A 22,970-nucleotide genomic window follows, 5' to 3' on the forward strand; every position below is an offset into this window, starting at 1 on the left:
TAAGAAACTTTAATCTGTAAAGCAGGTGTAAGGTCAGGGGTAGAAAAGTAAATTTGTGTGTCAACAGCATAGAGGTGATATTTGAACCCAAGAGATGTGATTAGGTCACCTAGAGAGAGTGTGTAAAGAGAAAAGAGAAAGTGTCCCAGGACAGAGCCCTGGGATACCCCCACAGAGAGATCAATAGAGGAGGAGGTGTTGGCCAAAGAGACGCTGAAAGTACAATGGGAAAGGTAAGAGGCCATCCAGGATAGAGCTTTGTTACGAATGCCAATAGTATAGTGAATGTGAAGGAGAAGAGGGTGGTCCACAGTATCAAATGCTGCAGAGAGGTTGAGTAATATGAGCAGAGTGTAAGGACTTCTGTCTTTGGCAGCATGGAGGTCATTAGTTATTTTAGTGAGGGCTGTTTCAGTGGAGTGAGCAGTGCGGAAGCCAGATTGTAGAGGGTATGACTGTTGCATGTTTGCAGGAAGAGGGAAAGGTACTAGAGTAGAGGGAGGAGTTAAAGATAGATGTGTGTGAACGTAGGGATTATAGTAGGAGCAAGAGGTTTTTTGAGGTGGGAGGGAATGGGGTGAAGAGGGCAGGAGGTAGAGGGAGAAGAGGAGATGAGCATCCTCCTCTGTGACAGTGGATAAAGAGTCAAGGAATGCAGGGGGAGAGTTAGGAAGAGGTATAGGATGGGAGGAGGATACAGAAGGGATGGCCTGACGTATGGATTCCACCTTTTCCTTGAAATAGTCGTCAAAGTCCTGAGGTGAGATGGAAGAAGAAGAACAGCCAGCAAGAGGGTGTTCTGAGTAGGGAGTCAAAGACAGAGAAGAGTCGGCGTGGCAGCCGCAGATGAGGGGTGCGCACGGGGAAAAATTTGCGCACCCCTGTCATAGAGCGAGACTCAGCTTGCCACTTGTGATGCATTAATAAGCAGACAGGATTTAAATATTGCTGTGTGTGTGTGTGTTTTTTTTTTTTTTTTAATTCTCTCTAATGGTTGTTCGTTTTCCTTCTCACCGTTCCCACATTGCATAATAAATGAATTGCTACTGTTTGTTTTGTATGTCAGCCGCAGGTTGAAGTGTTGTCCGAGGAAGAAGAAGGGGAGGAGGAGGAGGAAGAAGACATCCTGTCATTAGCTGAAGAGAAATACAGGCCAGCGGCTCTTGAAAAGATGATTGCTCTGATTGCCTTCCTGGTGGAGCAGTCTCGCTCAGAAAGGTGTGCAGGGGAGCAGTATTCATATTGGTGCAGCAATTCTATTGTGTCCCTTCCACGATCAAATAAGACCTATGGAAAGATTAGTGTGGATCATATGCAAATCCCTGCTGCCTGTGACAAAACACAACGGCAAATAGAATCGGATGAAGTGTTAATTCCCATTTTAAGATGTCACTGAAGGAAGAGCTAATACAAGGAAAACCGGATAAGAAAAAAAGTAGATTCAGTGACAATCATTAAAAAGTACATTTTGAGATTATGCGAACAAAGCGTAGGGTAGTATACATAACAGTCCACTCCTTTATATGGCTTGTTTAGCTCAGTAGATTGTAGGTGAGATTGCACTTTTTTTTTTAAGTTCATATTTTTATTAAAGTATTCTTACATTTTGCTCGGAGTACAGAGAAAAGGGTATGGAATTATAAAACAAAGGTAAAAATATAATTTAAAATAATAAGAAGTACATAATGAAATAGATACTATTAAGGGGAGGGGGGAGATTTTGGGATAGGTTTTTGAGAAATGTGGTTAGGTGATCACGCTTAGTTTCTCTTTCTTATTCATGGGGATTGCATTTATAAACATTGTGCTTGTCTTCTACGGGTCCCTTTAAAATAAACATTAGATATTTAAGTTATTAAGAAATAAAATTTGTGCAGATTGTGCTGTGCGCCTGTGTAGTAATACCGTGATTCCATCACTGCAAAATAGTACATTTCCAACAACATTTTATGTGGAAAGTGGGAGGTGTGGTGTACTGATGGTAATTGTGCTTCTCTCGTCGTTACAAAAAAGAATGCTGTTGATTGAGTTTTTGAGTAACTGGTAGACCAGGGGTGGCAATGTACCACCCGCCTGTGGGAAGGTTGCTACAGTTAGGGATCCGCTCCTCGACCCTACCTGTGGGGAGGGAGGCAGCAGCAGGAGCCCACTCAGGGGGTCCTAACACAGACGTGAGCTCCCGTCGTACTGCTGCCTCTGCCGCCCGCACCACTTGCAGGGCCCATGGGAGAGGGGCCAGGGAGGATGGTAAGAGAAAAAGGGTAGGGGAGGTGCAAGTGAGAATAAGAGTATGTAGGGGAGAAGCTGGAGAGGAGGGGAACCATGTGGGGGAGAAGCTGGTGAGGGGAACTTTGGTTAGCTTTACGGGTCACAGACTTAATGTTGATTCCACATTAAGTGTGTGGGCCACCAAGCTTGTCAGTGACCTTACAGCCAAAATAATTGCCCAATCGTGTGGTAGACTACCACACCTCAAATATTTGACAGCAATTGCCCTATCTGGTGGATATTACATATTTTGCCTTTTTAGTTGTCATTTTCTGATTCTTTTTCATGGTTATGGGGTCTGCAACACAGCAAAACTTGTAAATCACCCCAAAATTGGGAACAGTATATATTTATCAGTAAGTACAACATTTTTTTCCTTTAATTGTTTTAGGCATCTTACATTGTCCCAAAATGACATGGCAGCATTGACAGGAGGAAAGGTAAAAATTGCTTTGTCTGTAAAAAAAAAAAATGTGTATATAAAGAATTTGAAAGATATTAAAAAAAACATGACTTACTAATATATATATATATTTATATATTTTTTTAGGGCTTTCCTTTCTTGTTCCAACATATACGAGATGGAATTAATATCAGACAAACCTGCAATCTGATTTTTAGCCTTTGCCGATACAATAACCGTCTTGCAGAGCATGTGAGTACAATGCCAGTCCAGATCGTTCCCTTTTAGAAAAAAATGTTTTAGCTTGAAAGGCCACTTTCACAATTCCTGATCTTTGGGTTTAAGAAGTTGCTTTGAGTAGAAGTAAAAGGTCAGTAAAGAGTTGAACCAGGCGAACATGTTAAAATGTATCAGGTCGATGGGACCGAGAATAAGCCACGTTATACCCCCACTTCTATACTAAACTTTATTTTAAACTTTAATGCACTATTAAATACCGTCATTTGGTCCATCTGGACGACTACAGCGGCAATTATGATCTGAAACCACCATTTCTGTCGGATATCTCCCATTCTGCTAGCATACTGATCATTCTTCAAGGATTTTCTTTTAATTGCCATCCATGTGACAAAAAGGGCCAGTGTTGATGTTATTTAAGGGCTTGAAATCTATATGCTGCGTTTAAGTGGTGTGCTTGCAGTGCCCTATACTAGAACTCGTTCGTATCACGAGTCCTTATATGAAATGTGTTTGAAAATGTTTGGGGGTACATGAAACTTGTCCCTGTCTGCGTGAGCACAGCATATACCGGATGCACGGTTTCAGGCCTCCAGGTATTTCTTGTATGCGGTCTGTGCACAAATATGATGGTGCACAGATAAAAGAACATGTTCACAATGACCACTTATTTGGTCAAGAATTTTGAGGCAGGGATTTAATTAGTACTATATTTAAAAAAAAATAAAAGTGTTTGAAACCACAGTCTCCTTTGTTCTGTTAGAAGTCTCATTAATCGCCTTTGCCGTACATAGGTGGTTCTGAAAGGTAGAAAAAATATATACAGTTTTACAGCACAGGAAATGTAAATACATTGGACTTAAAAAACACTATACTTTCATACTCGTATATGAATGCTATTTTTGTCTTTTTGTTTAGATTGCATCCATGCTTTTCACATCTATAGCTAAGCTAACCCCGGAGGTATGTGAACTTTATTTTTTTATTATAACTTAAAATGCAGCCTTAATATGATTCTTCTTCTTTTTTTTTTTTATTATTATTATTATCATAATTTTTCCCTTAAGGTGACTGTCTTAGAAAACAAAACTCACAGTGAAAGAGAGCTTCAGAAGTGTTTATGGTTATTTATGTTTGGGGTGTCTGTTGTAATTCAAAGCTTTTTATATATATATATATATAGATATAGATATATATATATCTATATATATATATATATATATATATATATATATATATATATTACAGGAGTGCAAGTGAATATATATATTCACTTGCACTCCTGTAGTAAATCAGTAGTGTGCTGGTTGGTGCATGTCCCATAGGAATAATAAAAAGCATACATTACCATGTAGCGGCAAAGAGTCGACAGCACTCAGGCAGTTTTAAGCAGAATTATGTATTAAACATATGGCACATATATCTCCAATGTTTCGATCCCTCAGGGGGATCTTCCCAAGTATAATGTTGTGCCAAGAGTTAAGGCATTCATTTAAAGGGGGAGGGATTTTTTTTTTTTCCTCTAGATAGGTATGAAGTAGGGTCTTCGGAACTCTGTTAATTTCAGCCAATAGTAGCCCCGAGTGGGCACACATTATGGCGGCTCAAATCTCCCACGGCACAAGAGCCAATTGGAAGCCTTTCCCTTTTGGCCCTTTGCCGCGTGACATTTAACAACTAGGTCGTAACTGGCATGCGCTTCTCTAGTATGTATTTCGGGAAGCAGGGGGTCCCCGGAGATAAATTAAGGGGGTTTAGCTCGTGAGGCCGCTTGCTTAATACCTAGATAAATATTTTTATTGTTATTCTCAGGAAGTGCTCCTTTAGGTGCCTTACAGCTTAACACTGTTTGGTAAATATGGGCCATAATGTTATAAAACTGTTCCACATTGGCCATTTAAGTGGACAAACTGGTTCACATAGTTACCCCTAATGTTTGCGAATCAAAAAACGCATCAAACATAACATTTTTTAAAGGAAAACCATTTCAAAGCACACACTACTATTATGGTACGTCCTTACTTCAGTTTCATTTTGTGGTGGAAGAATTTCTCCTTTCAGATTAGATTATCGTTACCATGAAAAGCAGCACAGAGCTACAACACCAGCCAAAAATGGGAACAATTATAGCTCTACTTTGCTGCCCTACTTTAAATGTGTTTTTAACCAACAGATTTTGGTGCCGTTTTTTAGAAGCCAGAAGAAAACTGTTGTAAATGTTTATTTCCACATTCTAGGAAAACAGACTAAGTTTCTAAATATACTTCAAAGAAAATAAGTCAAACTCTTAATGTTGATCGTTGTATGGCCCATTCAGATAAAACACGGCTTGTTGTCCTGCATTTTCTTATCAATCTAGCATACTAACCTCTCCTATGTGTGTAACAAAATCAAGCGTTCATATTTTCACACATTTGCCATTTTTTTATTGTAGGCTGCAAATCCTTTTTTCAAATTGCTGACTATGATAATGGAGTTTGCTGGGGGTCCTCCAGGCATGCCACCTTTTGCTTCTTACATTTTGCAAAGGATCTGGGAGGTAAGATGACATAACTAAGAAAAATGCTGCTGTTCTAGCAGCCACTGGTTACTGAGCTATGTAAAACATTTCAGGATACTACTTAAAATGCAATAATAAAATGTAGCAGAATGCGTGAAGGACATACTAATAGTCATAGTCCATGATCATTGAGTGTTGAACTTCCACTTTAGAAGTGTCAGTCAGTTTTGAGTGAGTTGAGCAGTTCATTTATTGTATGCTTGCTTTTCATCTAGGTGATTGAATACAACCCCTCTCAGTGCCTGGATTGGCTGGCAGTGCAGACTCCTCGCAATAAGCTGGCTCATAGCTGGGTACTACAGAACATGGAGAACTGGGTAGAGCGTTTCCTACTGGCACACAACTACCCCAGAGTGAGAACATGTAAGTTGTATTAATGCTACACATCTCTAATTGATAGACTTGTCTTCCATTTAATTTACCAGTGAACATAGTCTTATTAAAGAAAAAAGTTGTATAATTCAGCAGTGTTATGAACCTTTAAAGCATTAAGAGATGAAGGGCCTTCACAAGACGTATGGCTAAGGTCATTCACTTTAGTGGTTATTTTTTCCTCAGGTCAGATCTTACAGTAAAAGTCAATTTAGGCTCTGTGCTTACCTGCTGCTTTATAAAGTACAGAAACCATAATTAATGCATTTCATTGCTGTTATTTTTCATTATTTAGCACCACTAGCTTGAGAATTAAAAATGGTGTTCTTGAAGCACTAGAGCGTATACGCGATTAGGTGCTTCTGCTTTAAACATATAATTGGTTATGTATTCACAGTAATGGTAAGTCATTGCTTCTTTTCACAGCTGCAGCATATCTTTTGGTGTCACTCATTCCAAGCAACTCGTTTCGTCAGATGTTCCGATCCACCCGCTCCCTGCACATTCCCACACGAGACCTGCCCCTTAGTCCAGACACAACAGTGGTTCTCCATCAAGTATACAATGTCCTCCTGGGCCTTCTTTCAAGAGCCAAACTCTATGTGGATGCTGCTGTACATGGTACCACCAAGTTGGTGCCATACTTTAGCTTCATGACTTACTGTTTGATTTCCAAAACTGAGAAGCTTATGTTTTCCACCTATTTTATGGACCTGTGGAACCTCTTTCAGCCCAAACTCTCTGAGCCAGCCATTGCCACAAACCACAACAAGCAAGCCCTGCTCTCCTTCTGGTACAACGTCTGCGTTGACTGCCCCGAGAATGTACGCCTTATTGTTCAGAACCCCGTGGTGACCAAGAATATCGCCTTCAACTACATCCTGGCTGACCATGATGACCAGGATGTAGTACTCTTCAACCGTGGGATGCTGCCGGCTTACTATGGCATTCTGCGCATGTGCTGTGAGCAGTCTCCTGCCTTCACAAGGCAGCTCGCCTCACACCAGAACATTCAATGGGCCTTTAAAAACCTCACTCCACACGCCAGCCAGTACCCTGCGGTAAGAGTGGGGATCGTTCTAGAAATAGATAATCTAGTTACAATGTTTATCCTTCCTTCATTTTGGGATACTCCAATATGTTTCAGATTAGTAGAGACTGGGCTGTATGGGGCTGGTTATGTGAAAAAACTCGAAGTCTAAATAAATCAAAGACAAAAATAGAATAGGATTATTTTTATGTTCTCTTGTAAACTCTTCTAGACTATACTCATTTCCGTGTCATATACAATTCTCACTAATATTCTCAAAGGGATGAGACAGCCATGATAATGGAAGCCAAACCCATTTGGTTTCACAAATCTTATAGCATCTCGCATGGAAATGAATTGGAAGCATTTTTTTGTATGTTATGACAATAAAACAGATGGAAAGATGGTGGCAGAGTTGCAGGTCTTGGTTGTAGTTTGTTGGGAGTGGTTAACTATGGTTTAATGACTCCCTCTGCAAAGTCAGTTGATAGTATGACTTAATAACGACTGTTTAACAATCGTATAAAATTTCCTTTTGAAAATGTAGAACACGGAGCGGGATTTTTTTGTAGCAGATAAATTGTAACTGCCATTTCAGTTAATTATTACACTTAAGTATTGATCTTTTTCTTCATTTCAGTCATACAATTTGCATTGTGTAAGGCGTGGTTAATCTGTAATTTCCCACTGCTTATCCTTGACTTGTTTTGTGTTCCTGTGCAGGCTGTGGAAGAGTTGTTTAACCTCATGCAGCTGTTTGTAGCCCAGAGGCCAGATATGAGAGACGAAGAGCTGGAAGATATTAAGCAGTTTAAGAAAACGACCATCAACTGCTATTTGCGTTGCTTAGATGGCCGCTCCTGCTGGACAACGTTAATAAGGTACATGCTGTATAGGATTGCTGGTGTGGGAAGTATTGATCTTTCCCACAGTAAATGTTTTAAATCCAAATGCAAACACGAAATTGCTGTGATTTATGTTTATGGATAACGATTTGCCCTTCAAGCTAAATCGTACAATGGCAGTAGGTACTGTTTATATTGGGCCCGGAAGAAGCCTTTAGGTGAAATGCGTGTTGGGGCCGACAGGTGGTTGATGAAGATGGGACTGAACCTTATTTAAAATTGTCACTATGCCCTTTATTCTCAAGGTATGCCCAAGAAACTGTGATCCAAAACGATATAAGAGAATCAACAAACTAAGAGAATCAACAAAAAGACACAAGTACTAAATATTGAATAAAGAAACTACAGTACTAATTATAAAAATACAAAATGTATTATTAAACAACCATATGTATAGAAAAATATAGATATAGAAAACTATCCACAATCTACAACAATATCATAAAATCTAAGAGAAAAGCACTTATAAACAACAATATCCTAACTAAATAGACTATCTCAAATGATCACACAATACTAAACAGAGAAGACAAAAAAATGCAAAGAAAGCAATGAAGAAACAAAGTATATAAAGAAATTCATGTAGACAAACGCATGTAAACAAACAAATAGGTTCATATACCCCTGCAGTAGAGAAGTGGTGGCACCTGTTAGCAGGCACCAAACCTGGCTTCCCTGATAGCGCACTCACATGTCTCATGACGTTGCATGCTTGCCACACAACGTCCTGATTTAAAGAGACACTTCATAAAACTTCTCTTATTACCCAAATAACATCAAATATACTCTATGCATCCTATATTGCTAAGCCAATCCAGGTTACAGAAACTTAAAAACAGAGCATATCTAATCAACCAATATTACATAGTTACATACTAGATTAGGTTGAAAAAAGACATGCGTCCATGTTGAACTAATAAACATCATATAAACCATTCAATAAAATATGGTTAACAGTACCAGCCTTATTTAATGTTTACTGAATAATCCATATGTAGAGGAAAGATATAGTAGTCGCATTGTAAAAGGCCTTTGAATTAAATACCATCCAGGGTGTCTAGGGAGGAGGTCCAGGGTAGGTCTAAATATAAAGCTACTTATATCAAATTATATCAAAGAACATTATAGGTCCCAGGCACATCATACTGGAGCATTAGCAGGCAATCTATTAACAGTATGGGGTCAAGCTGTGAAACCATATTTTTGTTATGATATTCTCTCTAACAATGCTGTTGACCTTCGTCATAGCCTGGTTTGATTTAAAGGGAACATGACACGTCATAGTCTTCATTCAGACCATGTTCTGTTCTCCAATGTATTCATCTATTGACCTCTTTGGAGAAGGAGGCGCTCTCTATCACCTCCTCTTTGTGGTAACTCCACTCGATCAATCACCTGGAATCTTAGTTGACTTACTGCATGACTTACAGGCAGGAGCCTGTTGGAAGTGTCTGGAGACCAAGAAAGCCAATCTCCCTGTACGAATCGTCGATTTGTGTTTACGTATGCGTTCCTTGTTTGGTTTAGTGGTTTCACCCACATAACACAATCTACAGGAGCATTTCATCAAATATAAACCCCAATTGGGCCCTTAGATCTGCCATCGGCCCTCAACTGATTGAGCTGAGCCTTGGTTTGAAGTGAATAAAGTTAATGGAAAGCTTTTTCAAGAACAGCTCCAAGACTGTGGAATAAGGTCCCTGCTGCTTTAAGAAATCAGGAAGCTTTACTTCCATTCAGAAAGGAATTAAAAACATTACTTTTTAAACAAAACATGGCAAACTGACCCTAATAACATGGCACGCAGCTTTCCTCGTCGTTTCCCTATAAGTTTCGGGTAGGTCTCAGTTGTAGGTCTGGGATGGGTGCCCTCCCTAAATTCCTACATTCCTTGGTGTGTTAGAAAAAAATTAAATAAATAAGACAAAAGCTGAATTACAAGTAAATTGTTTCCTGTCCTTCCCGACCTTGGTTGCATGAAGAATTCACCGAATATATTGTTGCATTAGGCGCAATTATTGCAGGCGTACGTATCTGATTTAGACCTACTAAGAATTTATTGTGATTTAATGAGGGTCATGGTCAATTTTAACCAACCAATCCCTATTGTTGTGATTCCTTTGCACTAATACCAGAAATAATGAATAAGTATTACATTGAGAGACTTTTATTTCCCATAGACTATATTTTGAGTGCTGACCCAATCCTTATTTTTGTATTTTTATTCATTTAAGGTGCTGCAATATGATATGGTTGTTGGGATATTTAGGAATTATGATACGTTTTAATTACATGTATGGTTTCCTATCTGAGTATGAAGTTTTGTGTTAGTATTATGGTGCATAGTGACACATTTGAATATGTATGGCCACATATATGAAGAGCATATTTTTGTTTTAGATTTTTTCTAAAATAGTATATATTTGTGGGGCTATTGGCAGAGGGAAGTGTGTGCTGTTTGTGCATGAATCAATTCTGTATAGAGGAAGTGCATTATTTAATAGGTGGAATGTGCCCCATCTTAAATATTGTTTACTTATGGTTTTAATATATGGGTTATAAAAATGTTTTTTGGGGGGATGTCAACATTGGGATGATTTTTGTGCAAAAATATTATTTTAAATATTTCAATACAGTTGCTACCATTGCGTGCGTATTGAGGTCGTATTTTTAGGGTGTTCGTTTAGTAATTTAAACCTACAGCAACCCCCATGACAATCTGTCTTAATAAGGGCAATAGGGTATTTTTTGCTACTGGTTTGTTATAGTCTTGAGCAATGGGATCTTTTCTTTGTTTACTGTATATATTATATCTGCTTCCAAGCTTCTTCTCCTCGTTGCTTCAACTTCTCTCATGTATCTGTGTTAATTACTTCCAAGTTATAACCTACAGTAGGGTGAATATGTGCTATTTGAGAGTCCCAGGTATTACTTATAGCAAGTAAAATGGAGACTGAACCTGTGCAATTATTGGAGGACTCCTATAATAATGACTTTTGAAAGTATTAAATCATGCTTAGCATTACATGGTATTATAGGCTAAAGCTGGTAAATCCCGGGCATTATTGAAATCCCTGCTCTCTGATTGGTGAAAATTCCAGGCATTATCCAATCAGTAATGGGCCGGAATTCTTGGCACCTTGCCAAGTTTTTCAGCCAATCAGCTTTCAGTTCTCATTCACAAAGAGTGTGAGATTAGCTCTCAGACAGGGGAGGGGATTGTGTGTGTGTGTGTGTGTGTGTGTGTGTGTGTGTGTGTGTGTGTGTGTGTGTGTGTGTGTGTGTGTGTGTGTGTGTGTGTGAAAGCAAAAAAAAATGTAGACAATCATGCTGATAAATCACTATGACTAAAACACTGTCTATCTTTTTTTATGAAAAATGTAAAAAAAAAAAAAAAACTTTAAATAATAAGCCTACATTTAGCCTATAATACTGTAGTAATAATCCCCTTAGAACAGGGCATTTCTGGCCAATAATTCCCTGTTCTTTGGGGATTATTACTTAATTATTGCCCGGTTGGTGCCAAATAGAGATGGGAAATCAGTTCTTTATTTGGAAATGTCTAACTTTCTTCACTATACAAAAACCTTACAGGATCAGCACTCAAAAAGTAAATTTAAAAAATGAAGGACTTGAGTTTTCCTTTTGTCCTTACCAAGTTTCTTCTTTAATGTATCAAAAAAAGCAGCAATACAGAAAAACTCGGCACACAAGGGAAGGAAAAGTTAGCAGGCACACACTGCTATACAGTATGTGTCCAATACAGCAACGTTTCAAGGCCTCCTGACCCCTTTATCAGTTGAACTTTCTTCACTAACCCTTGATTTAACATGATGCCACAGCTGCTACTCATAAAAAGATATTGAAATACAAGTTCTTGTTAATACTATGTATAAGTTGCTCAGGTGTCAGACTGCAAAATAATCTATTTAGATGTAAATGGAGACAGGTGGCCGCTCATCTATAAAGGGAAGGATTGGAAATAAATAACTAAAACAAGAAAGTAGTATCATAGGTATGTCTGACCTATAAGGAAAGGATCATAGAAGTGAAGGGTGTTTACATTTAAAAAAGGCATCTAAGAGGGGATATAATAACTATTTACAAATATATTTCAAGTCAATACAAGAAACATTAAATGGAACCTTTCTTGCCAAGGACCATTGAAATGACATTGGGTTATCCTCATGAAAATGTGGAGTTTGCTACATTATCCCCTCTTCTCCCCCAGCCCCCTTCTACCTTCTTCTGGATCACTATAACTATATAAAAAAAAAAGTATCATAGTCCGTTTTACAAAAATTGATCTCAATGGACGTTGTCTTTTTTAAGCCTGATATACTGCTGGGCTTATTCATTGAACTGCAATGATGCACATCAGGGCATGGACACTTCCATTGACTTCAGTTTAGTGAATAACTCCCGATGTTACTGTAATCTTTCTCTAAGGTGCACTGTAAAAAATAACCAATTGTTAATTTGTTTTTCTTTATTTGTTTTGCAGTGCCTTCAGAATATTGTTGGAATCTGATGAAGACAGACTTCTTGTAGTATTTAACAGAGGGTTAATCTTAATGACTGAGGTAAGCGTATCCTTAACTTTCTTCAAGAAAAGAGAAGTCACAGACCTTTTTACCATGCATGTTGTTTAAAGTTTTAATCCGTTCTATTCAAATCACAATCTGACAACCTGTTAGCAGCAGCGCAGAGGGATACATAATAGAACAAGACACAACAGAGAAAATCAGTGTGTTTGTACATTTAGAAAATCAGTGTGTTTGTACATTTAGAAAATCAGTGTGTTTGTACATTTAAAGGAGCTCTACGGAAAGGGAATGTCCATCTTTTTAAAGGATTTTCCAGCCCAAAATTATGGGATTTTTTTGTTCTATTTGCCATAATCTTTGTTTTTCTCGGCTGATTCATAAAATAAACTGAACACTTAATACACATTAGTGCAGAGTAAATGGGTACTTCGGTATTAGGTGATATCTTGTGTATTTGAACTAACAATTGATGTTATAAGACAAGCTTTCGAGAGTTTTCTCTCTTCCTCAGGTCAAATACTGATCTACAGAGTTTCCGTGAGTTAAGAACGGAAAACATGTGAACTCAAAATGATAATCCTCTTTGACACTAAAACAAGAGGACTTAATACTGATATGGGGTTTTTTAAACACCATCATCATTTTTGTGATGTTTGTCCCTGCCTCTCCCAATGAAGGACCCAGAGAGGTTTGAAAGCTGGGAACATTCAAACTCTAGCTGTAGAAGTTGCTATGTTGTGGTCAGTAGTAGTACTGTTGTCGCTTTGGACATTTGCTGTGGATTAAGATCAGTCCGCCTCAGTTAAAATCTCCCAAAGAATACGCTCATGTGATATGCATGATTTCATGGAGGGATTAGTGTTAGATGAAGATTTGGAACGAGATACAATGGTAATTTAGTAGAATAAGATTAATAAAGCCTACTTGGAAGAAGCACAGAAACCTCCCATGATATACATATTTTGTTTTGTGTTATCCATAAATAAAAATGCTCGGTTATAAAGGTCAAAAAGTAAGCGTTCTTGCAAAAGTAAAATGGTCTAAAAGAGACAAATAGTTTATACGTCACACAGCCTAAGGCTGTGTGTATAGTGGGTGTGCGACGGAGGGCGCGCCTGTCGCCTGAGCGGTGTGTGTGCACTTTAGATGGAGGCGATGGGGAGGCGTGGCGGACGCGTCACCAGGCTGGTTTGCCCTTATTGGCTGAATCTCTCACATGACGCAGCCGTCGCGCGAAAGTACAAAATAAATGGTCTTTAAAAAAAAATCTGCCGCACGGTCGCTCTTCGACGCGCTCGCGCGCACTATGGCCGGCGCGATGGAGCTGTTGCACTTTGTACGCGCAGCGTGCAAAATCGCAGGAGCCGTCACGCTCACTATAATCGCGGCCTAAGGGATTTATCTTGTATGCTCAGAAGTGGCAGAGCCAGGCTGTTTTCTACGGATATTCCCCCATTGACTTCAATGGGGATTTGCAGTAGAAAATAAGCCCATAAGTATATTGTGAGGAGGAAACAGGCATTGCTTAAAAATTGAGTGTGTAAGTGGGACTGTTCTTTGCACACTGCTGTGTAGCGCACGTTGGCAGAGACTAGTTCATGGTTATGCTGGCAAATCTTTCGTAATGTTCATAAGGGAAAGTCATTAGCCAGCAGTAAATGTTACAGCCCAAGGATATTTCGTTTTAACACTATTGGCGATGTAGACTGTGCTGAGCTGCTGGAACGAAGATTAATGAAGAACCCTGCTGTAGTTGTTTTGCACCTCCGGGAGTGAACCATTTTGTGTATAAAGGGCCACACTATGTGAAAATCATTTCAAATTGATTCGAATAATGGATATTTTTTTACTATATAGCACTGATAACGCATGTGGTGCTATACATGAAAAGCACAAATAATTACTGCTAAGAGATTTCAATAGTAGCAATCAATGGCTGTAAAACAGATAAATATAAATATAAAGCACCAACACACATTCCTTTTAATCCCCATCGCTTTAATTTAATGCTGCAAAAAAAAGTTAATTAATTATATTGATTAATTATCTGTAGATTGCGTTCGTATCCGTAATGATATTGAATTGCAAGTTTTATACAGAATATTAAATAGCATTAAGGCTTTTAAATTAATATTCATTGGTATTGCTTAAATTTGCGGTTGAATGTACACTCGCACTCCCATAAAAGGTATTCTTTGAAAATGTTGTGTATTTCGGTAGCTTACCAAAATGGTGGATTCGACATAAAAAATTAGCTCATGTCAGAGAACTAGCACGTGGTTGAACCAGGTTTTTTTTCTTAGTGCAACTACACCGGTCCTCACGTTTGTGACACTTGTTCTGGCTTCTATATACAGTATTTACAAAAACATCAAATATGTTCTTTTCTCACGCAGATCAATTTTCTGTACACATTTTATTGCCCTTTCATTCAGGAATTTATATTACATTTTTTTAACATCCTTGGAATAAGAAACCCATTGTATTGTGCCATTATAAAAGCTAGAATACTGTTGTGACGCTGCTTCTTTTTTTTACAGTCCTTTAACACCCTGCACATGATGTATCATGAAGCTACAGCGTGTCATGTGACTGGAGACTTAGTAGAACTTCTGTCAATATTTCTGTCTGTTCTTAAATCTACACGTCCTTATTTACAGAGAAAAGGTTTGTTTTGTTTGAATATCTTGGTTTGTATGTGTTTGTGCGAAATAATGTAACGTGCACCTGTAATATGATTTACACACATGTTTTGCCCATTGGCAAGAAGATCTCAAGCTTTGTTGTAGGACTCATTTGATTTTTCCTTTTTACAGATGTTAAACAAGCACTAATTCAATGGCAAGAAAGGATTGAATTTGCCCACAAACTCCTAACCTTGTTAAACTCTTATAGTCCTCCGGAACTAAGAAACGCCTGCATAGGTAACTGCTTATGATTTTATTTAATTGCTGAAAAAAATTCTTTTTTTTTTTTAAGATGTAGAAACTTGGTGGATGTTTACTTAATAAGTCTTGTTTCTGCTTTGTTAATTACCTCCAAGTCATTTTGTTCTGTTATTTATGTATTTATTGTTTTTGGATGTGTGTCAAAATGAAAAGACCTAATTCACTTGGTGGGATGACTTGTTTAATTTCTTTGGGGTTTATTCAATAAACTGCAAAATCATCCTAATCATTAACTATATTTTTTTAGAGAATGGGTCTTTTTATTAGTCAAGTCTTGCAGCTTACTGGTTTATAGAGGACACCTTCTTGAAATTTGCTCAAGTTTCTTGGGAATAAACACGGTTTAAAAAGTATTTTTAGTTAGTAGAGGACCTTTTGTTTATAATAGTTTTATGCAGAACATGGTTGTGAATGGCCGGCATCTTGCATTTCTTCTATTCATCTCCGCTGTTTCTTTGCTTTAAAAAAAATGAGGTTTAAATCTTTCAATAACGATAATTAACAATACAGGTCTTGCTTCCTTTTTTTCCTATTTGTTTTGATTGATCAGCACGCTGTATAACCTCGCTGGACAACAGTGGATATATTATCTATATTTTGTTTGTTTTTTTAGATGTGCTAAAAGAACTTGTGTTGCTGAGTCCCCATGATTTTTTGCACACACTGGTCCCATTTCTACAGCACAATCATTGTACATACCATCACAGTAATATCCCAAGTAAGTCGCCAGCAGTCAAGTTTGCATGTTTTCTTTAGGTTAATTTCACTTCATTTATACCTGAAACAAATGCTGAAAGCTTCATTTGTCTTTCAGTGTCACTTGGCCCATACTTCCCATGTCGCGAGAACATGAAACTGATAGGAGGGAAAAGCAATATCCGCCCACCTCGCCCAGAACTCAACATGTGCCTCTTGCCCACGATGGTTGAATCCAGCAAGGTGAGTGAACTGAAACCACTGTTATTTGTTATTGAATTAGGAAATAGTGTACAGCTATTTTTTCCCCTATTGCTGCGATCTCTTTAAAGGTGATGCTTCATTTATTGAGTCTACACAATATATGTATTTTACAAATGCATTTCCATTTTTTTTATTCCGTTTTAAGTACGTCATACCGAACTTCAATGGTTTTTGGAAAAATAATTGAAAAGAGAAAAAAATATATATACATTTTGTGGGGCCTTTAAAAATGGCTACCCTTGAAAATTTTCTGAGATGTAAAATTTTAACGTAACTTCAGCATTCTTTGCACTATTAAACAAACAACAAATCTTCAATTACCACCATTACAATAAGTATAGAGGCTGTTAAGTGACTCCGTGTTTTCACTTTACTGCTTTGATATGTGTTCTGCTAAGTACAGTAGGAGACCCTTATCTGGCTTTTCTATTTTCAGGGTAAAGATGATGTATATGATCGCATGCTGCTAGATTATCTGTCTTCTTATCACCAGTTCATCCACCTTCTCTGCCGCGTAGCAATCAACTGTGAAAAGTTTACAGAAACATTGATTAAGCTAAGTAAGTAATAGATCATAAACAACTTTAATGGAACCTAATAGCATCTTCACTTTTAATTTTACCTCACCATTTCTGGTCACAAAAGCAGGTGCCGTTTTGCTGATCTTTGTATTGTTCTTTATATGTTTACTTTTATACTCTTTGCTGCATTTTTACGACCGTATTTTTTTTTATATGAAAGCCCGGGGATGCTGTTACTGAAATAGGGGTATCAAAGTAATAAGAATAAAGCAGTGAAAGGTTAAGGGGAAAAAATTTTTTTTCTGAAGCTTCCCTCTTTTTGTATTCAGGTGTCCTGATTGCTTATGAAGGACTAGCCCTACATCTGGCATTATTTCCAAAACTCTGGACTGAGCTATGCCAAACACAGGTAAGCAATGATGTATTGTTATCATAACCAGCTTACAGTCCACAATGGTACTAGAAGAGCTGTGCTTCCCTCCTGCTTATTCTCTTGTCGCATCCTTTTTATCGTTAGCATGGATCTTCCAAAGCACTTGCTCGAAGGCTGTGTTGTTTTTTTTTTTACGTTGTCGGTGTTGACATTTTCAGGACCGTGTTATTTAATGTAAAATGTATATTGATTCCTTATCCAACCAGCCAAAAATGACATCCTTGTTTAACAGACTGCTTTCCCCTGAAATGTTTTACTCTTCACATAGAAAAAAGCAGAAGTTACCTGCACTGCACATCTTAATCCATTTGCTGCCAGATGGATTTGCAGTAGATCTTTCTGGCAGCAGCGGTATAACCATGAAAATATGTATAAAATAAATAAAACAATAACATGCATTACTTAATTGCAACATTGTTTTCTTTCTTTCCCCTGCATATTAAGTCTGCAATGGCAAAAAACTGCATCAAGCTGCTGTGTGAAGATCCCGTTTTTGCTGAGTATATTAAATGCATTTTAATGGATGAAAGACTTTTTCTGAATAACAACATTGTATCAACATTCCTGACTCATTTTCTTATGAAGGTATGTACCCTTTGTTTAAAAAAAAATGACCATGGGCTATTTAATGATCACCGTACTAAGTTACACATGGCTGCAAAGTGGGGTAACCATGTATTATAGAATAGAGCACATTTCCAGGTCCTTGTGGAAGCACTTCTGTTTATTAAAATGTTGTACTTTTTGTTTCAATAGGTTCAAAGTCAGGTGTTTTCTGAAGCGAATTGTGCCAACCTCATTAATACTATAATTACAAATCTCATCAATCAATATCAAAATGTAGAGTCTGATTTTATCAACAGAGTTGAAATTTCCAAAGCAAGCAGCACTTTAAATGGGGTAAGAAGCATTTACTGTTCGGTTATCCGTGCTTTATCTGTTTTATAACCTTTAGATACATTTGATTTTAAAGATTGTTTCGCTTCCAGTGTTTGTGACTATAATTACATATCGGCTTAGATGGTAAACCCTCTGGAGCAGTGGAAGGGTTAAACATATTTCACTTCTGGTGTAGATTCTTTTCAATTGCCCATGATTAAACCAAATGACACCAAATTGATAGCTTTGAAATATATTGTACTGTACACAGACATTTAACAAAATAGAAAGTGAGGCCAAATAAGTTTTTTTTTGTCCCAAGAAATATTTGCTCATTGAAAACAGTGAGTATTTATTCATTAAAGTACAAACGCCATCACCCATCATTAATTCTAATTTGCTTGAATAAGGGGTTGTTAAGTAAACCACTTAAGGCCTTATTTTATGTTGTCCTAAGCTTTAGATCGCGCAGTTTGGGGCAGAGGATCCCAATTGAAGTCCTTGGGAATGTTTGTCTGAAAACGACCTGAACGGCCGCTTCAGACCATAAACGATTACCCCATTAGCGTCTATGAAACTTTTTGCAAAGCGTTTTCTCAATAAATCTGTTTTTTTTTTTTTTTCAGGATCTCCGAGCACTGGCTCTACTCCTTTCAGTCCACACTCCAAAACAGTTTAACACTGCCTTAATACCAACTTTACAAGAACTCCTGAGCAAATGCAGGGCGTGTCAGCAACAGAAAAACTCATTGCAAGAGCAAGAAGCCAAAGAACGTAAAACTAAAGGTGAGTTTTTTTTAATATATATATTTCCAGCTGAATAGCAGATGGGATTATCATGTCTGTTAGATCTTGACAAGACTGACAAATCAATGCCTGAAATTAAAGCAGAGGTTCAAGCTGACGGTTTTTTATTTTTTTATTTTTATTTTTCCATTCAATATGTGCATCAATACAATCTGCACACTGACAAGTGATTAGCTAAGTTGCTGAACGATCCATTTTCCTGTGATCGATCGGCAAAGATTCGGCTCGGGGGTTCACTAAATCACTGTCGGTGCTGCAGAAGAGTACCCAAGATGCAAAATTCGGTGTGGAAGACCATGTGATCAGACAGGCACTAGATACAATTGGTGCACTGCTTGAGAGAGGGCAAAAGGTGTGCCAGAGCCTGTCTCAGAAGAGGACGGGGATGTGACTTTAATGGTTGCTGTAGAAACAAAAATGCTCGTTACATTAGAATAGTTTTTTTTTAATGCAACAAGTATTTTCTCATAGTACAGAACTGATTTCTTTAAAAAAAAAAAAAAAAAAAAAAAAAACACATGTAGGATAGTAAAGGACTTAAAGTGCAGCTTTCAGTCAGTACTTTTACTGCTTGATGTATGATTTGGTTTGCTTAGTATTTATGTTTGTGTCATTATTTCAATGCACTTTGAATCTTATGAAATGTAGTTGTGCGGTTGTGAGTATTCTGTTGTTGTGGAATATAATACTTATGGATATTGAATGTAAATGAATGGTTATCTTTTTGTTGTATGGGGGGGGTGGAGATAAAACTATAGATCAGTTAGGATCTCATGAGTTCGTCTCAAATGGCTATATTCTTTTTCTTGTTTAGTCATTTGAATCAAAGTTTGCTGTAACCGTTGTGCACTGTGCATGGTGGAACAAGAGTTCTGTACAGAATGAGTTTACAAATCCGAAGTAGTTGAGGTTGTAAAATAGAGATTGAACCTGCTCTATGCTGAAGCCAGCTGAGACAAAAATAGTTACGCCTGCTGCATATTTGCAGCACTTCTTTCCAACCTCTGCACAACTGTCTGATAGGAACTTTGTCAATAAATAAAGAATAAGTGCATGGGATAAAAGAATGATTATATGCCATGAGTTTAAAAAAAAAATGATTAAAGAGTGGTGACTTGGTGAAAAAATAAGAGCAAGTGAGAAAATGATAAGTCTAGTGTCTTGGAAGGGTATGGATAAGGTTAATAATGGCTGTGGAGTGAATGACTAACTGAAGAAGAGGACAATGAATATGGTAAAGCCTCCTGGATGTAGTGGTATAAGAAATAGAAAATAAAGTACAAAACTCAAGGTAGCATCTGTAAAAATGGGTAAACCAGATAGTGAATTGTCAAAATTAATTTTCAATGTTTGATAATGGCCCGGTATGTCTGGATACGCCAGAGGTTCTCAACTCCAGTCCTCAAGATCCCTTAACAGGTCAGGTTTTCGGGATATCCCTGCTTCAGCACAGCTGGCCCAGTCTTTGACTGAGCCACTGATTGAGCTACCTGTGCTGAAGCAGGCATATCCTCAAAACCTGACCTGTTGTGGGATCTTGAGGACTGGAGTTGGGAAACCCCAGGATTACATCAAGAAATGCTGCACATATCTTGAGATGATATTTTTGGACCCCATAACTATTCTAGATGATTAGAACAAGACCAATAAACATGAATTATGTTTGTTTCAGATGACGAGGGTGCTACTCCCGTGAAAAGGAGGCGGGTTAGCAGCGATGAGGAGCATATGGTTGATGGCTGCATCAACGATATTAAAAACGAACGAGAAGCATCCACTCCAACAAGCACGTCAGACAACGAAACAAGAGACTCCTCAATCATTGACCCAGGAACTGAACAAGAACCCCCCTCCCCAGAAAATAGTTCTTCTAAAGAATACAGAATAGAAGTTTCCTCTTCATTTTCAGAAGATGTAATGCTGCCTGCTAGGCCCCAGCAAACTGAAGAGCAGCCTGGGAACAGTGGCAAATTTGAAGATAGCAAAGAAATGAAAGACCTTCAGAGTCTCAAGGACACTAGTGTGACCGAAGAAGACGGTGAGCAACCTTCCACCTCTATTTCTGCCGTTTTGGCGGACTTAGCAGATCTGAGGAATTGTGACGGTCAGCCCATGTCCTCACAGGAGCCAGAGCTGAGCCTGTCTTTAAGTTGTGACCATTCCAGGGGACCTTTTAGTCATGTGCAACAAAATGACATTTTAGAGACCCTGTGCACGACCATTGAGTCCACGATTCATGTGGTCTCAAGGATATCTGGAAAAGAAAACAAAGCTGCTTCTTGACATTAGTTGTAGCATGTCTGCTTTTAAGTCTTTATTTTTTTTTAATTTTTTTTTTTTTTAAAGCTGTTTGTATACAAGTTTTGCATTTTTTTCTGTTTTGTGCTTCAGTTTGTCAAGTGCTTTCTGCTTGAATGGCAAGATAGATTTATATGCTTAATTCTTGGTCAGGCAGAACTCCAGAAACAAGAGACTTGCATCTACAGTACACTTTGGAAAGGGCAATCATATATAATGGATATGTTTTATGTAATTCAGGTTCACTGTAGTGGCTTTCATTTAATATGGCCGTCTGGAAAAATGGGGGTTCACTTGCCCAATATGATGTAATTTAAACTTATGTCATTTTTACTGTGTATAAATAATATGGTGTCCTCTGTGCCAGTTTTGTACCTTATAATAGAGGCAGATTGCCTCAAATCGCTGTGGTTCTTATTATCAAAATTAAGTTTACTTGTACTAAACCACAAGAAATTTGATTCTGTAAAGAATCCTCTCTAGCTGTGGCCTGGCAGTATATATGGTGCTTTATTTAACAGAATACCTGTGGAGGAAATAAAGCACACTTGATGTAAAAAAAAACAAACAAAAAATAATAATTGTTTTATTTTATTGACATGATTGATCGCTATTCTGTGCACTTCATTAAACTAATTGTGTTGACTTTTCATTTCTGTTTCCATTAGCTTCCTTTTAGAATTAAGTTGACCTGTTTGTCAGATTAATTACTGTTGCAAGATCCCAAATTTCTGTTGCATCGTCTGTTTGCTGTCATTTTTAACAGACCATGTTTCAGTAGCTCACAAACTGTTTCTAAGTCGGAGTGAAGACCAACCACAAGAGGAATGATGTAGGGCAGGCCGTACAGAACCTCCATACAGAACCAATTCCTGTTACCAAGGTTAGGAACGGTTGTAGTAAAAGCAAAGCGAAAGTTATGGTCTAGCACTTTTATGTGTTTTATAAATTGTAATGATCAAAGGAGCATTGCATGTTCCACCAAAAAAAGGCCGTCGTAGGTTGTAATTAAAAAAAGACTACGCGCTGCAGCACTGTTCTATCATGTCCAGCCTGAAAAACGATTGGAAAAAATGTAATTAAATTATAATCACAAAGGTGCACTCATTGAATGGCTAAACTCGGTTATAAATAATGCTGCCCAATTTGTTCATGCTGGTGGGTTGCAGCTGTCTAGCTGCTATGTTATCCAATCAAACGTGGTTAGATGGGCAAAACTATCTGTTATCTGTATGTACACTTTGTATTTGTAGTACTTGTGCTATTTCCAACTGGATCATGCAATGGAACATCGTTTTAAAAGAAAAGCTCACTTACGTCTTTACATCTGCGAAAAAGATTTGTCTCCTTAGTAAAGTGTTTGCACATAGATGTCACTTAAAACAGGCCGTTTTACGGCAGTTTACCATTTACTGAAAGGAAAATAATCAATGCAGTATCTATAAAGCAGCAGACTGCTCTACTCACTATAAAAATAATTGTCATTTTTAACATTGTGACTTCCCTTTGCTGCTGTTTTGAACCAGCCCCACCACGCTTAAATGCTTTAGTTGAATTCTGAAGATATTGGTGTCACAAAATGGACCTCCCTGGGAGGTTGCCATGGTAACAGCTGACAACTGATGCCTGCAAAATGAACAGGTAAAAACTCCAAAACGTTACATTTTGATCAAATGAAAAGTTCTAATTAGAACAACACAACATGTACTATCAGGTTATGTTATTACTTTATTTTTGATAGGTTGCTGTTTTATAGGTTATGGAGCATAGGGGAATAGGGAACAATCCCCTAACTGGTGCTA

The 22,970-nt window shown here is 37.8% G+C and overlaps 1 protein-coding gene across 2 annotated transcripts in view; it reads left to right on the top strand.

The window, feature by feature from the left end:
* USP34 (ubiquitin specific peptidase 34) overlaps window positions 1–21,820 on the top strand; it is a 162,578-nt gene extending 140,758 nt beyond the window's left edge. For both annotated transcript variants that reach the window (XM_075596167.1, XM_075596168.1), the window contains 19 exons: window positions 1,067–1,218; window positions 2,660–2,708; window positions 2,819–2,923; window positions 3,827–3,871; window positions 5,343–5,447; window positions 5,684–5,831; window positions 6,267–6,901; window positions 7,594–7,751; window positions 12,280–12,358; window positions 14,863–14,989; window positions 15,139–15,246; window positions 15,884–15,988; window positions 16,085–16,209; window positions 16,667–16,790; window positions 17,081–17,160; window positions 17,629–17,769; window positions 17,941–18,084; window positions 18,690–18,849; window positions 20,543–21,820. In XM_075596167.1, the coding sequence (XP_075452282.1) occupies window positions 1,067–1,218; window positions 2,660–2,708; window positions 2,819–2,923; window positions 3,827–3,871; window positions 5,343–5,447; window positions 5,684–5,831; window positions 6,267–6,901; window positions 7,594–7,751; window positions 12,280–12,358; window positions 14,863–14,989; window positions 15,139–15,246; window positions 15,884–15,988; window positions 16,085–16,209; window positions 16,667–16,790; window positions 17,081–17,160; window positions 17,629–17,769; window positions 17,941–18,084; window positions 18,690–18,849; window positions 20,543–21,153 (3,201 nt within the window). In that variant the 3' untranslated portion in view covers window positions 21,154–21,820. The remainder of the gene's footprint in view (window positions 1–1,066; window positions 1,219–2,659; window positions 2,709–2,818; window positions 2,924–3,826; window positions 3,872–5,342; window positions 5,448–5,683; window positions 5,832–6,266; window positions 6,902–7,593; window positions 7,752–12,279; window positions 12,359–14,862; window positions 14,990–15,138; window positions 15,247–15,883; window positions 15,989–16,084; window positions 16,210–16,666; window positions 16,791–17,080; window positions 17,161–17,628; window positions 17,770–17,940; window positions 18,085–18,689; window positions 18,850–20,542) is intronic.
* The last annotated feature ends 1,150 nt before the right edge of the window (window positions 21,821–22,970 follow it).

The sequence above is a fragment of the Ascaphus truei genome, chromosome 4 (genome assembly GCF_040206685.1).
Source record: "Ascaphus truei isolate aAscTru1 chromosome 4, aAscTru1.hap1, whole genome shotgun sequence".
Taxonomy (NCBI): Eukaryota; Metazoa; Chordata; class Amphibia; order Anura; family Ascaphidae; genus Ascaphus; species Ascaphus truei.